Source organism: Oenanthe melanoleuca, chromosome 26 (assembly GCF_029582105.1).
Source record: "Oenanthe melanoleuca isolate GR-GAL-2019-014 chromosome 26, OMel1.0, whole genome shotgun sequence".
NCBI classification, from domain to species: domain Eukaryota; kingdom Metazoa; phylum Chordata; class Aves; order Passeriformes; family Muscicapidae; genus Oenanthe; species Oenanthe melanoleuca.
Window position 1 is genome coordinate 5906640 of NC_079359.1, and position 15084 is coordinate 5921723.

Here is a 15084-nt window from a genome sequence, read left to right on the forward strand (position 1 = left end):
CCCGGTCCCGACAGCGGCGGGAGACGAAACGCCCCGGCTTCGTTCCGGCCCAGGCAGCGTGGGGAGGCGGCAGGCTGGCCCTGACCCAGCTCCGTGCGGGCTTTGCAGGGGTCTGCGCCAGCCTTGCAGGGCCCTGCACGCTCCGTGCCATGCTGGGAGGCGTTCACCGGGGCCTGCCGTTGTGTGGGGCACAAAGGCCAAGCGCGGGACTCTGTTGCTACCGTGCCATGTGTGCTGGGCACGGAGCCTGCTAGCCCTGCGGACTCTAATGAGACCTATGAGTCCATACAACACTTTGTGTGACCATGAACATGGCTTCTGTTTTATTGGGCGTGTGTGGTGATGGGAATAGCCGTGGTGGTGACAAGAGGATGGCCACAAGGGGACAACCACGGTGATGACTGGGGAATGGCCATGGTGCTGACAAAGCTGTGATGATAACCAGGGGACAGCCACAGTGGAGACGAGTACAGTTGTGCTGGTAATGAGAGGGTGGCCATGGTGAGCACTGGAGGATGGCCGTGGTCATGACAAGGGGACAGTAGGGTGGGTGACCAAGGGGTGGCTACAGTGGTGACAAGAGGATAGGCTTGAGAGGACAGCCGTAGAGGAGAAAAGGGATGGCTGTGGAGATGAAGGAGCAGCAGTGATTCTGGCATTACTGGGAGAAGCAGCTGTGGTGGCTGCTTATGGTGGCCCTGCTGTGGGGACACTGAGGAGATCACCAGCTTGATGGTACCTGTCAGGCTTCATCTGCCAAGGTGATACTGCAGATGCTGTGAGGCATGGCCACTCCATGCCACTGTCTCCAGCTGTGGCATAGCAGGCATGGGGTTGTCCCCATGCTGCCATGGGGACAGGCACAATTCCTTACTGTGGTTGTGTCCCTGTGTGTCCATGGTACTTGCTGACATCCCTGTGCCACCACAGATGGGCAAGTGTCACCTGTGTCCCCCAAATCACTGGGTGACCCTGTGTCACCAGAGCTGGGACCTCTGTGTTGCCTTAGCAGCTCTGTCCCCCATGTCCTCATGTGACTGTGGCCTCCATATGCCCACATTCCCCATGTCCCTGTGTCACCATATCAGCTGTGCCCTCCATGTCCCTTGTGTTCCTATACTGCCTATATCCTTCATGTCCCCCTACGTCCCCCAGCTCCCTGTGTTTCGTGTGCTCCCTGTGTACCAGTGTCCCTCTAGCCCCATATCAGCTGTGTTCCTGTGTCCCTCCATCCCTCATGTGCCAATATCCTGTGTATTCTGTGTTCTGTATTCCCTGTATTCCCCTTGTCCTGTGTCCTCAATCCTCCTGTGTCCCTGTACCAGCTCTGTACCCAGTGTCCCTGATGTTCCTGTGTCCCCTGTGTTCCTATATCCCCTGTACCTGCTATGTCCCTTGTGTCCCCCATGTCCAGAATATGCAGCCACATGTGTCCCCTGTCCTGTCCCCAGTGCAGTGGGGCTGGCCCAGGTCTGTGAGGACAGCCGGGGGGGCACACGAGTGGGACACAACTCCCGGGGCGGTGAAGGTGGCTCCGGGGGGCTCACGACCCTCCCTCGCCAAGTCCCGGTTCACCCCCAGCTCCGGGAGGGCAGGAGAAGGGGCTGCTCCGGGGAGACGGGATTGTGATGCCCCGAGACGGTTCCAGTGCTCTTCCTGGAATAACAGTCCCGATTCCCTTCCCAGGGAAGAGATCCCGATGCCGTTGCCGGGGGTGCATTCCGGGGATTACGTTCCCAGTCCCGTTTCTCACTCCCAAGGATGATGGATTCCCTGTGCCATTTTCATGGGTAACACTCACAGTGTCTATGGCCGGCGCCAATCTCGGGATACCGTTCCTGGAGTCCTGTCCCCGGTTCTGTTCCCGGGTATAATTTTGGGCGTGCCGTTCCTGGGAGTTCCATTCCCATGTCTCTATTCCCGGCACCATTCCCATTCTCGATGCCGATTCCCGGTGCCGTTCTCAAGGGAAGCGTTCCCGGAGGCAATGCTGGCTGCCGTTCCAGGGGGGTCTGTTCGTGATCCGTTGCCCATTCCCGCTCCCTGGGGTGATGCCCCGTGTCGTTCCAAGGGTTCCGCTCCCGGTGCCCGTTCTGGGCGATGCGCAGTGCCGCTCCCGGTGCTATTCCCGTTGCCGGGGGCGATGCCGGCGCTGTTCCCGGGGCGGGGGCAGGTGGCGGCAGGTGCGCGGAGGCCGGGCCGTTGCCGGGGGCGGGGCCGCGGCGCCGGTGCTCGCACCGGCCGAGCTGCCGCCGTTGCCGCCGCCGTTGCCGCCGCCATGGCCGGTACCGGAGCCCAGTGGATGCCGCTGGCGCTGTGTCTGGCCGTCACCGTATCGCCGGGACGCACCGGGGAGCAGCTACACGTCTGCAAGGAGGTACCGACACCGGGAATGGCGTGGGCGGGGGAGCGCAACCGGTAACACACCGCTACCACCATACGACCACCCCCAAATTCCCCGCGCTCAGCGATGAAACGGAGTCCCGGAGCACGTGGAGGCCGCTCCGTATGGGATGGGGGAGGACAGATTGGGGTCGGGGGTCCCGGTGGCACCGGGGGTGCGGCGTCTCCTATAGCAAGGAGAGACTGGCCGACTTCCTGGGGGCCCGGGGAGGGGGCATTGCTTCCAAGGGCTCGGCCAGTCCCCGAGGGTCTCCTTGGAGACCCCAGCTGGCGTCACCCCATCATCATCCCCAAGTCCCTACCCCATAGACACATTGGGGTCTCCCCAAACCCTCCCTGAGTGCTGCTGGGGGGGTGGTGACAAGGAGTGGGGGGCACAGTCCCAATAGCCACGGGCATTTCCCAGCCCAGCACACGGTGGCCAAAGTATCCTGTGATGGAAAACTGACACTCACCAGGATCTGTCCACTTTGGGGACAGTGAGTGAACCCCCAAATACTTTCCCTGGGTTGTCCGTCTTGTCCTGGTCCCCTCCAATTTCTTCCCCCCTCCTCAGACCTGCAGCTGCTTTTAATCTGGGCCAGGAATTTTTTTTTTTTTTTTTTTTTTTTTTTTTTTTTTTTGTTGTTGTGATCCAATTATTTTTGTCCGTGTTCCATGATCCGGAGCTAGAAACAATAGACTGGGGCTGGCATCTGCCCCAGGAGTGATCAGTCCCCCTGAGGGATTGTCCCCTGTCCTTCACTAGGGACAGACAGCCCTTCTCCCTCCCCTGGCCAAAGCAGAGTGAAAGTGGCAGTTTGGGGTGCCCTCCACCCCCAGGGGCTGAATTAGGTCAATTTATGTAGATTTAATAAAAACCTGGAAAAGTTTAGGAAGAGAGAAAAAATACCCTCTCCCCAAGGGAATCCCTCAGTACTGAGAACAATGTAGTAGTTCAGGGCTGCTGAAAGTTGGGGTGACCTTCTGGGTACCCCTAGGGTGGTGGGGACCTTCCTCTGTGTCTCTGTCCCAGGGCCAGGGGGGGCTCCATGCTGCCTTGTACATGGGCAGGGGTTGCTGCAGTCATCTCTCTGTCTCCACCTTTTCTTCTTCACCCCACTTTTACCTGTCCAATCCTTCTTTCCTCCCCACACCCCCCATCCCCCCCCCCCCACCCATTGCTGCATTTCCAGCTGACAGGAACATCAAAGCAGTTGTTTTCTCATCAACCTGCCACGCTCCAGCAGCCACTGGGAGCATGAAGACCCAGCACCGGCTCTGAAACCCCAGAGCTGCTGCGAGGGGGTGGGGAGGTCCCCCTGTACCTAAACCCCAACACCACCACAGATGTGGCCTTCACCCTGCCCACGCCATCTGTCCCTGGTGTCACCTCGCCAGCCTTAAGCCAGTCCCAGCTTGGCGCAGCTGGCAGGATGGAGGGGTCACGGTGCCCCTGCTGTCCCCAGCCTTTCCCAGTTCCTCCTAGTCCCCCCTGCTCTCTCCCCTATGCCTGGGAGGCTCTCAGGCCATATCCGGGTTGTGCCACTTTGATGAGCAAAGTGTGTCACAGCCACCCAAAGGCACACCGAGGGCATGACAGTGCCATGTGCTCCCAAGAGCACGGTGGAGGCACAGGGGTTCACTCCCACGCCAGAGAGGAGGTGCAGGACTGCTGCTGCTCTGAGGCTCCTGGGCAGCCCCAGCCAGATCATCCCCTCACCCACAGCACCCCCATTTCTCAGCATCCTCCCACACTGACCTCCCCCACTCAGCATCCCCCTATTCCCCAGCTCCCCTCAATCCAGAGCATCTCCTACCCAAATTATCCCCATTTCCCAGCATCCCCCCACACTGAACTCCTTCTCACCCCAGTATCCCCTGCACCCTGAGCACCATCCCAAGCCCCCCTCACCAGGCCCTGGGCACCACAGGATATTGCCACACCTTAACTCAAAACTGTCCCTGGGCACAGCTGGGCCCAGGGGGCAATCCCTCTCAGGGAGCACAGGATGTGGGGGCAGCTCGGGAGGTCTCGGGGTGTAACTGCCCCCCATGTTCCCTTTGTGTCTCCTGCAGTCCGAGTACCACTATGAGTACACAGCGTGTGACAGCTCAGGCTCACGCTGGAGGGTGGCTGTACCACACACACCTGGACTCTGCACTGGCCTGCCTGACCCTGTCAGAGGCACTGAGTGCTGTGAGTTTCCAACCAGGAAGGGGATGGGGTCAGCTTGAGGGGTGGGAATGGCAGGGATGGGAAATGAGGTTGAGGGGAAGGAGAGAGCAGGGAGACAAGCACAGCCATTGTTGGCTTCAGTGCAGGCAGTAACAGGAGATGGAATGGGATCAGTGGGACGGGAATCCCTCCGGAATGGGATGGCAGAAGAACTACAAACACTGAGATGGGATGGGATTGAATAGACACAGACTGCCTGGGATGGGATGAAAGGGATGGAAATCACATACCACACCAGAATAGTGTGGGATGAGAATCACGTACACAGGCACAGGGATGGGATGAGAGGGATGGGAACCACACACATACAGGTATTGGGATGGGATGAGGCAGATTAGAATCACATGCACATATGGATGAGATGGGATGGAAATCACACATACCATCATGGAATGGGATGACAGGGATGGGAATCACACACACACTGGGAAGGAAATCCCCTCATTCTACACAGGCAGCAGGACAGGATGAGAATCCCCCTCACACACTCACTCACCAGGATGGGATGAGAGAGATGGAAATCCCACACACATACTGGGATGGGATGGGAATCCCACACACACAGGCACTAGGATGGGATAAGAGGGACAGAAATCATACACATGCATGAGGATAGGATGGGAATCACACATAGTCACCAAATGGAATGAGAGCCATGGAAATCCCACCACACACACTTGGATGGAAATCTCCCCATTGCACACATGCACCAGGATGGGATGACCAAGATAAGAATCCCTCTCACACAAACTCACTGACCACGATGAGATGAGCAGGATGGGAATCCCAAACACACAGCCCCAAACCTTGGGGGTGCCCTGGCTCCATGGCAGAGGGTTACATCCTGCCTGGATTGGGCAGAGCTGGGCATCAGGTACCAAAACTCATGGATGGGGCAGTTGTCTTTGGGGGATGGTCAGAATGGGGGATCCCAGCACCTCCACCACCTGGGAGCACTTGGAAATGCAGAACTGAGGGTGATGAGGCTGTAGCAGCAGCAGGGGATCGGGGGGTAACCCACCACGCCCTGTGCCCCTGTCTCCACTGGCAGCATTCTCCTGCAAGGCGGGCGAGTTCCTGGAGATGCAGACACAGATGTGTCGGCCCTGTGCTGCGGGCACTTACTCGCTGGGAACCGGTGTCCGCTTCGATGAGTGGGACGAGGTGCCCCATGGCTTTGCCAATGTGGCCACCAACCTGGAGGTGGATGACAGCTTTGGCGATGTGGCAGAGAACTGCACAGCGTGAGTCACTGGGTCGCTGGCTGTGTGCCAGCACAGGCACCTGGCATGTCAGGACTGGATGTGGGGCACAGCGAGCAGGATGAGTGTGACACCTCTGTGTCACCCTGTGCATCCACAGCACCTGGCTGCCCCGACACCCTTCTGTCATCCTGCCCTGGGAGGTGACACCAGCAGGGCGTTACAAGGGCACCCTGGTCACAGCAAGGGAACACCCCCCCAAAGTGGCAGGACCCCAACCCCATGGTACGCCCACATCAGCATTCCTCAGAGATGGAGGTCCCCTCAGCACCTATGGGGGTCTCTACAGCACCCAGAGGGGTCTCCACACCCCTGTGCCACCAGCCAGTGCCTTTACTTACCACCACAGCCCTCTGATCATCACTGGCAACCTCTGAGCTCTTTTGGTTGTGCTGGCAGCCACCAGACCCTCACAGGTGTTCCACAGCCATTAAACCTCACACCAGCTGGTTGTACCAGCAGCCACCAAAACCTCCTACTTGTACCACAGCCATCAAGGCCTCTCAGTTGCACCAGCAGCTGCCAAGCCCTCCCAGTTGTATCAGCAACCATGAAACCATCCCAGATATACTGACAGCCACCAAACCCTCCTGGTTGTACTACACCACTGAGCTCTCCCATTTGTACCAGCAGCCACCAAACCCTCCTGGTTATGCCAACAGCCACCAAACTGTCCCAGATGTACTGGCAGCTTTTGAACCTTCCTGATTGTACCAATAACCATGAAACCCTCGCAGCTGTACCAAAAACCACCAAACCCTCAGTTTACTGGCACCACTGCACTGCTCCATTGATGGCACTCTCAGCCATTCCCTACTCCCAGCAGCATGTTGCTTATCCAGCCACCTTCCCAGAACAGGGAGCCCCCACTCTCTTCTTGCAGTCCATATAGCTCTCAGGAGGCCAGGGGATTCTCCAGGGACATGTGTCTAGCCACCACACCTTGCCATGTCCCTAAGTCCCTGTGCCCCACATTTCCCCCTCCTGCTTCCTGAGGACCCTCTCAGCTGTCCCTACAATCCCTGTCCTGCCCACTGCGGGGCTGAGAGTGATGACTGGGTCCCCGGGGCCATGTCATTTGCCCCAGGTCAACGTGGGTGCCACTGGGGGACTACGTGGCCTCCAACACGGATGAGTGCACAGCCACCCTCATGTATGCTGTGAGCCTCAAGCAGTCGGGGACTGTGACCTTCGAGTACATCTACCCTGACAGCACCATCGTCTTTGAATTCTTCGTGGGTGACAGGGGCAGGGGTGGAGGGGGCATGGAAGGTCGTTGGGGGCAAGGGATTGGTCCCTTGGGACATGGAGGGGTCCACTGGAATGTGGGAGGGGGTCCTAGCTGACATGAAGGGGTCCCTAGGTACATGAGAAAGGTCCCTGTGATTCCTCACGGGTCCCTGGGAACATGATATTTGTCCCTAGGGACATGGGAGGAGTTCCTGGGGCCATGGCAAGGGTCCCTGGGGACATGGGAGGAGTCCCTGAGGGGGATGTGGTGATGTGACAAGGGTGTCTGGGGACATGGGGAAGGGGATCGTGAGGATATGGGAGGGGTCCCTGGGGACATGAGACGGGACCCTGGTGACATGTGGGGAGCCCCATGGAACATGGCAGTGGTTCATGGAGAAATAAGGAGGGGTCCCTAGGAATATGCTAAGGTCCCTGGGAGCATAGGGCGTGTCTCTGGGGACATGGGGGGGTCCCTGTGAACATGGAGTCCCTGACACTCTCCCTGAAGGTGCAGAACGACCAGTGCCAGCCCACGATGGAGGAGTCCCGCTGGATGCGGACGACAGAGAAGGGCTGGGAATTCCACAGCGTGAGTGTTCGGCGGGAGATGACACCAGGGAGAAGTCCCTCGGTGTGCCCCGGCGCCTCTTGTCCCTCCCGTGGGATCAAGATGCTCCACGAGGCTGAGGAGAGGGCGACGGGTGGTGACAGACGGGGGTGTCACCCACCCCCTCCACTGGTGCCAGCCCCCTCCTCGGCAGCGGGATCCCCCTCCCATAGAGCCAAACCCATCCCTGGCGGTGGGATTACCCAGTCCCGTGGCATCCTTCTCCCAGGTGGAGCTGAGCCGCGGGAACAATGTGCTGTACTGGCGGACCACCGCCTTCTCCGTCTGGTCCAAGGTGCCTAAACCGGTGCTGGTGAGGAACATCGGCATTACAGGTGGGTGGGGGCAGGAAGGGGGGTCTCGGGGGTCGCGCACTCCCCTCCCCGCTACCTGAGTGTCCTCCCGCTCCCAGGGGTGGCTTTCACTTCCGAGTGCTTCCCCTGCAAGCCCGGCACCTTCGCCCCCGCCGCCGGCTCCACCGCCTGCCAGCCCTGTCCCGCCGACACCTTCTCCGGCAAAGGGGCCACCGCCTGCCAGCCCTGCGACCCCGACACCTACGCCGGTGAGAGGGGACACTTGGGGCTCCCCCCTCCCAGAGCTGTCCCTCTAGTGTGTGGCCCTGGCAAAGGGAAGGATGGTGTGGGAAGCATGGGTGACCGAACATCCCCGTGGGGGAGAGTTTTGAGGCCCTTCACAAACCTGACACCTATGCTAGTGACGGGGGACACCCTTAGGGGTCCCTTTGTCTCCGCACTCAGCGCTGCAGGAGTGGCCTGGGGGAGGGAGAGATGATGTGGGGAGTAGGGAGCATCCACTACCCCTTGGCTGGGAGGGAAGACAGGGACCCCTTGCGTGGTGGGAACAGCGCTGGGGTCCCCGGGCTGTGCTGGCTCACCCGCCGCGTCCCCCTCGGCAGAGCCCGGCTCGGGGTCCTGCAAACCTCGCCCCCCCTGCACGGACAAGGATTTCTTCTATACCCACACGGCCTGCGACGCCGACGGGGAGGTAATGCGGGGGCACCCCGGGGTGGTCCTCCTGTCCCTCGGTGTGCCCACCGGCTCACTCGCTCCCCCGAGCAGACTCAGCTGATGTACAAGTGGGCAGAGCCCAAGATCTGCAGCGAGGAGCTGCCGCAGGCCACCCGGCTGCCACCCTCGGGGATCAAGACCCGGTGCCCCCCCTGCAACCCTGGCTTCGCCAAAGGCAACGGCAGCACCTGCCAGCCCTGTCCCTATGGCTTCTATTCCAACGGCTCCGGTAAGGCGACCGTCATTGTTTCCAGAGTGTGACTGGGGCAGCCTGAGCTGTCGGGGGAAAGGTGGGTGCCACTCTAGTGCAGGATTGTCCCCTCCTGTCCCCATGGCTCCAGTAAGGACACCCTCATCACTGTACCCAGGGAGTAACTGGGGTCCCTGGGGCCGCCAGGGGGAGGTGCACTGTTGTCTCATCCTGTCCCTGTCATTGTTCCTAAGTGGTGACCATGGCACCCCAAGCTGACAGAGAGAAAGTTGGTACCACCGTGGTGCAGGGCTGTCCCTATGTATCCAGTAAGAACATCCCAGTTATTGTCCTCAAGAAGTAACTGGGATCCCTGGAGCTGCCAGGGGAAGGTGAGTGCCACAGTACAGAGCTGTCCTCTCCTGTCTCCATCATTGTCCCCAAGGTTACCAGGGCACCCCAAGCTGCAGGGAGGGGAATGTGGTACCACTCTAGTGCAGGGCTGTCCCCTCCTGTCCCCATCACTGGCCTCAAGGGGTAAGCAGGGCACCCCAAGCTAACAGATGGGGAGGTGAGTGCCACCCCTGTGTAGGACTGTTGCCTCCTGTTCCCAGCCTGCCTCAGCTGCCCAGAGGGCACTGAGCCAGCGCTGGGCTTCGAGTACAAGTGGTGGAACGTGCTGCCCCCCAACATGGAGACCACCGTGCTCAGTGGCATCAACTTCGAGTACAAGGGCATTGCAGGTAGTGGCAGAGGGCTGTCCCTTCCCTGTCCCCTGCCGGGGGACTGCCAGGAACCCCTCTGAGTGTCACTGCATCCCTGCAGGCTGGGAGGTAGCTGGGGACTACATTTACACGGCACCTGGAGCCTCTGACAGCGATTTCATGATCCTCACACTGGTGGTCCCTGGCTTCAGGTGAGGTGGAGACCACCACAAGGGTGTCCCCAGGGGGCAGGGGGGATGCAGCCATGGGGCAGAGCTAGCAGTGTCCCCACGCTGTCCCTAGCCCTCCAAGCCCAGTGCTGGAGGACACAGAGAGCAGAGAGGTGGGCAGGATCACCTTTGTTTTCGAGACACTGTGCAGCGTTGGCTGTGAACTCTACTTTATGGTGGTGAGTGGGGAGACACAGCAGTTTGGGAGGGACACAGTGAATTTGGGTGGTGCCACCATCCCCCTGTCCCCATAGGGTGTCAACTCACGCACCAACACTCCCGTGGAGACATGGACAGGCTCCACAGGGAAACAATCCTACACCTACCTGGTAGAGAAGAACGCGACCATGAGCTTCACCTGGGCCTTCCAGCGCACCCCCTACCACGAGGCGGTGAGGGACAGGGGGCCGTGCTTTGGGAGGACTGGAGAGCCCCCACTTTGGGGGCTCAGGTGGGGGGCAGGGGGCAGATGATGATGGTGCTCTTGGTGCCAGGGCCGGCGGTTCACCAACGATGTGGCCAAGCTGTACAGCATCAACGTCACCAACGTGCAGGGGGGGGTGGCCTCCTTCTGCCGCCGCTGTGCCCCCCAGCCCACTGGGTCCTGTGCCCCATGTTCCCCTGGCAGTGCTGTGGACCCTAGCTCGGGCACCTGCCAGCCCTGCCCACCTGGCACCTACCTGCAGGGTCACCCCTCCGATGGGACACCCACCTGCCACCCCTGTGGCCCTGGCACATGCAGCAACCAGGTAACTTGGGGTAGCAGGGGGTCCAAGTGTCCCTAAGTGTCCCCATGGGTGATCCAAGGGTCCCAGAGGAGTGACGTCAAGCTCCCTCACATCCAGAATGTCCCAGATGGTGGCACTGACTAGCACCAGGAGGGTGACACCGTCACGGGGGGGTGATACCAGCTCCCCGAGTCATCCTGGGTGCATGACTCTGTGTCCCCACAGAGGTGACACCAGCCCCTTACAGCCATTTTGGATGGGTGACAGGATGGGTGGCGGCGTGGGTGACAGTGTTCTGACCCTGGGTGGGTGATGCCTGCCCTCCTTGGCCATTTTCAGCCCTGTGGCCATCCTGGGTGGGTGACAAGGTGGGTGACAGTGTCTAATCCTGGGTGGGCAATGCCAGTCCCCCACCTGTCCCCAGTGAGATGACACCATTTAATCCCAGCCACCCCAGATGGGTGACAGTATCTGACACCGGTGCATGGCAGTGGGTGACCCTGGTGGGTGCCACCATGGCCCTGCTGTCTTTGAGGGGTGGTTCCAGCTCTCCAGAGTCCCCACAAGGGTGTCCCCAGTGGGTGGCACGGCCGTCCCTGAGCTGCCTGTCCCTGTTGCCAGCTGCGGTCGCTATGCTACAACAACTGCAGCCTGGCACTGGCACTGCCAGGCCGGATGCTGCACTTTGAGTTCCCGTCCCTGGGCATGGGTGCCGGGGTGGGCACCGGACCCAGCTTCACCCCCAAGGGGCTGCCCTACAGCCACCACTTCCGCCTTAGCCTCTGCGGACACCAGGTGAGACCTGTGTGGGCAAACACACCTGCACACGTGGGAACACACCCGGGGGTGGGCACAGGCACAAAAGTGCAAACATGGGCACGTGGGTGGGCACTCAGGAGAGTGGGCACATGTGGGCAGAAGATCATGGAAACATGCGTGCGGACACAAGAGCACACCTGGGAAGGCACACAAGGGCACACACAAAAGGGCACAGGAACATGTATGCATGTATGGGAACACACCTGGGCTCATGGGTGGGTGGTCATGGGTACATGAGTGCAAACATGAGCACGCATGGGGATGTGTGTCCACTCACAGGCACGAGTACAAACATGGCACACACCTGGGCATGTGGATGGGACCGGGGCATGCAGGTGGGTAGACAAGGGCACACGTGCATATGTGCTTGTAGTCATGCAAAAACAAGGACATGTATACAAACACACATTCACACATACAAGTGTGCAAATACATGTCTACATGCAGTCACACCTGCACACACACACATACTTGTGCAGTCACATGTCACACACACACACATCTGCACAGTTGTGCAGACACATGTGAACACTCCTGCAAACACATGTGGACACTTGTGCAGCCACACCTGTACACCTACAGCCCTGGACACACAGATGCCAGTCCCTTGTACACACATTCCCACCTCACACACGTGTGCCATGTGTGTCCCTCCAGGGCAGGAAGATGGCCTCATGTGCTGACAATGTGACGGCAGGTCGGGGGGGCCCTGCCCGTGTGGTCACCTCTTACGTGTGCCAGGCCATCCTGGTGCCCCCTGACGTCACCGGTGCCCGTGCAGCTGTGTCTTCTCAGCCCATTAGCCTGGGTGACCACCTGCTGGGTGAGTGGGGGGTGGGGGGGGCACCCTGGGGCACTGGGACACCCCGGGGTCACTGAGAAACATAGGCGAGACAGACACTGGAACACCTTGGTGGCACGGGCACACCAACACTGGGACACCCCAGTGGGACTGGGACACGTGTGGGACAGAGACTGGGGCACCCTTGTGGCACTGAGAGTGGGACACCTTGTTGAGACTGGGACGCCCTAGCAGGACAGGGACCAGGACATCCCAGTGGCACTGGAACACATGGGTGGAACAGAGAGTAGCCTACTCCAGTGGCTCTCAGTTTGTCCAGGCTCTCCAGGCCTACTCCGGGACTTGGGATATCCTGGTGGCACTGGGACGCTAGTACTGGGACACACTGGGATGGGAACACTGGTGGGACTGGAGACACCCCTCTCTCCCCGCAGGTGTCACCACCAGCTCTGTGCTGGACAGCATCGTGTCTCCCCCAGAGCTCTTCCCCCCCGGCCACCCTGACCTGCCTGACATCATCTTCTTCTTCAGGTGCAGGCAGGTGATAGGGGGATGACACCCACACAGTGCTCCCACTATCCTCCTGACTCCCCATGTCCCTTGGCAGGTCCAACGACATGACACAGCCCTGCAGTGGTGGCCGGGCCACCACCATCCGCCTGCGCTGTGATCCCCTGCACCTTGGCACTGGCACCTTGGCTGTCCCCAGGTGGGGAGGGGACACTGGCACTGGGGTTTTTGCATGACCCAAGCATCTCTCACTGTCAGGGCTGGGCACATCCCTGGGGTGCTTCACTTTGGAGACACAACTCTCAGTGTCCCTCACTCTGAGGTATCACCCTGGCTGTTCCCAGGTGGGTGGGATGGGACAATGGGGACCACCGAGGGGGGCTTAGATCCAAACATCTCCTGCTGCCATGGGTGGACGTGTCCCTGAGGTGCTTTGCTTTGGGGACGACATTGACATGGTGTCAGTGTCCCTTACCCTGAGGTGTCATCCTGGCTGTGTCAGGCGCCCTGCGTGTTCTCAGGTTGGCAGTGGAACAAAGGAGACCTCGGGGGAAGTTTGGGGAGCCCCAAGGTCTCCTGCTGTCATGGGTAGATAGTTCTTTGGGGTGCTCCACTGTGGGAATACCGCTGTCATGGTGTCCTGACCCTGAGGTGTCACCTTGGCTGTACACTCCACTTTGGAGTGTCACCAGCACGTGAGCCCCACCCTTTTTGCCCCTCCCCAGCAAATGCCCCGAGGGCACCTGCGACGGCTGCACCTTCCATTTCCTATGGGTGACGGCCGAGGGATGTCCCCGCTGCTCCAGCTCCCACCACCGCCCCATCGTCAGCGCCTGTATCGGCGGCGTTCAGGTACCGCCCCGGGCTCCGGGCTGGGCTGCGGCTCCTGCGGCCCCTGAGCCCCCTTTCCTCCCCACCAGAAAACCACCTACGTGTGGCGGGAGCCCCGGCTGTGCCACGGCGGGGACGCCCTGCCGCCGCAGGTGATCCAGGCGTGCCGCAGCGTGGACTTTTGGCTAAAAGTGGGAATTTCCACTGGGACGTGCGTGGCCGTCTTGCTGGCCGCGCTCGCCGCTTATTTCTGGAAAAAGACTCAAAAGTGAGCAGTTGGTGGAGGGATTTGGGGACACGGGGGCTAGCTAGCACTCTTATGGCGGGGGTGACGGCACCGCCTGCATTCCCAGGTTGGAATACAAATATTCCAAGCTGGTGATGGACGCGGCGGCCCGGGAGAGCGACGCGACATCGCCCGACAGCTGCGCCATCATGGAGGGGGAAGACGCGGAGGACGAGCTGCTCTTTGCCACCGAAATGTCACTTTTTGGAAAACTTAAAGCCCTGACGGCCAAGGTGAGGGGTGGGGTGGGGGGATGGAAACAACCCTGGAGTAGCCACCGGACAAGCCATGGTGCGGGTGGGATTTGAGGATGGTCCGCCTCAATTCCCCACCCCGGGGGCGGGGGGGGCTCCATGCCTCAGTTTCCCCACTCCAAGAGGGGCTGCGTGCCTCAGTTTCCCCACCCCGGGGACTCCGTGCCTCAGTTTCCCCACCACAGGAGGGCTGCGTGCCTCAATTTCCCCACCCCACAGCGGATGCCGGATGGATTCGACTCGGTCCCGCTCAAGACCTCATCCAGCAGCACCAATCAGGAGCTGTAATAGCACGGGGGTCACCTTCGCATCCCCCAGTCCTCCCAGGAGCTGTGAGAGGGCAGAGGGGCACCCACGGATACCCCGCCCCCGGGCAGCTGTGAAGGGAAGGGGGGGTACTCACGGCGCACCCCCCGCCCCTCCAGCGTGGCCTTAGGAACCCGCTTCGGACCGGAGCTTCGTTACGGCTTTTGTATGTGTGTGCCCCCTCCCCATGTCCTCCATCCCGAGCACCTAAAAATGCCAAATACAGGAGTGGGGTTTGTATAAGGGCTCCTTGTGTGTGGGCAAACTGGGGAGGGGGGACACGCATAGGGGCTGCGCGGAGCTGAGCGTGGGCACCCAAAATGGGTGGGGGGGGGGGGTGTGGGGGTGTGTGCAGGGTGTCACACGCGTGGGATTGGGTGCCTAGGGGTGGGGTGGGGGTGCAGACGTGGAGGAGCAGTGGAACTTTGACCTCCGTCTGCACACCCCCTCATGAGAGAAGGGTTATTGGGTCCTCCACATGGGTCGAGGCACCAGGACCCCGCCGGGACCCCCAAGGAGGGGACAGTGGAGTGACATGGAGTGACATGTGGTGCCATGGACAGCCACAGTCATGCCATGGGGTGCTGCAGAGAGGCGTGGGGGGCATCCCTTGGGACCCCCGTGAACAACTGGGGTGCAAGGCGTCCTCGGATCCCCAGAGCCCACCCGAGTA

At 60.4% G+C, this 15084-nt stretch overlaps 1 protein-coding gene across 3 annotated transcripts; it reads left to right on the forward strand.

Annotated features, from left to right (window-relative positions):
• Positions 1 to 238: 238 nt before the first annotated feature.
• ELAPOR1 (endosome-lysosome associated apoptosis and autophagy regulator 1) lies at positions 239 to 14654 on the forward strand. Of its 3 annotated transcripts, none has more exons than XM_056511491.1 (22): positions 239 to 2377; positions 4462 to 4582; positions 5673 to 5865; positions 6971 to 7118; positions 7625 to 7705; positions 7953 to 8058; positions 8136 to 8285; positions 8640 to 8728; positions 8803 to 8980; positions 9556 to 9684; positions 9767 to 9857; positions 9949 to 10054; positions 10130 to 10267; positions 10370 to 10624; positions 11225 to 11398; positions 12080 to 12245; positions 12659 to 12755; positions 12832 to 12933; positions 13460 to 13586; positions 13655 to 13833; positions 13919 to 14084; positions 14277 to 14654. In XM_056511491.1, the coding sequence occupies exons 1-22, from the start codon at positions 1787 to 1789 to the stop codon at positions 14391 to 14393; spliced, it is 3504 nt and encodes a 1167-aa protein (XP_056367466.1). In that variant the 5' UTR covers positions 239 to 1786; the 3' UTR covers positions 14394 to 14654. The 3 variants fall into 3 exon arrangements, with proteins under 3 accessions (XP_056367466.1, XP_056367467.1, XP_056367468.1); XM_056511492.1 differs by having other exon boundaries at positions 14325 to 14654; XM_056511493.1 differs by lacking the exon at positions 13655 to 13833 and having other exon boundaries at positions 14277 to 14365.
• The last annotated feature ends 430 nt before the right edge of the window (positions 14655 to 15084 follow it).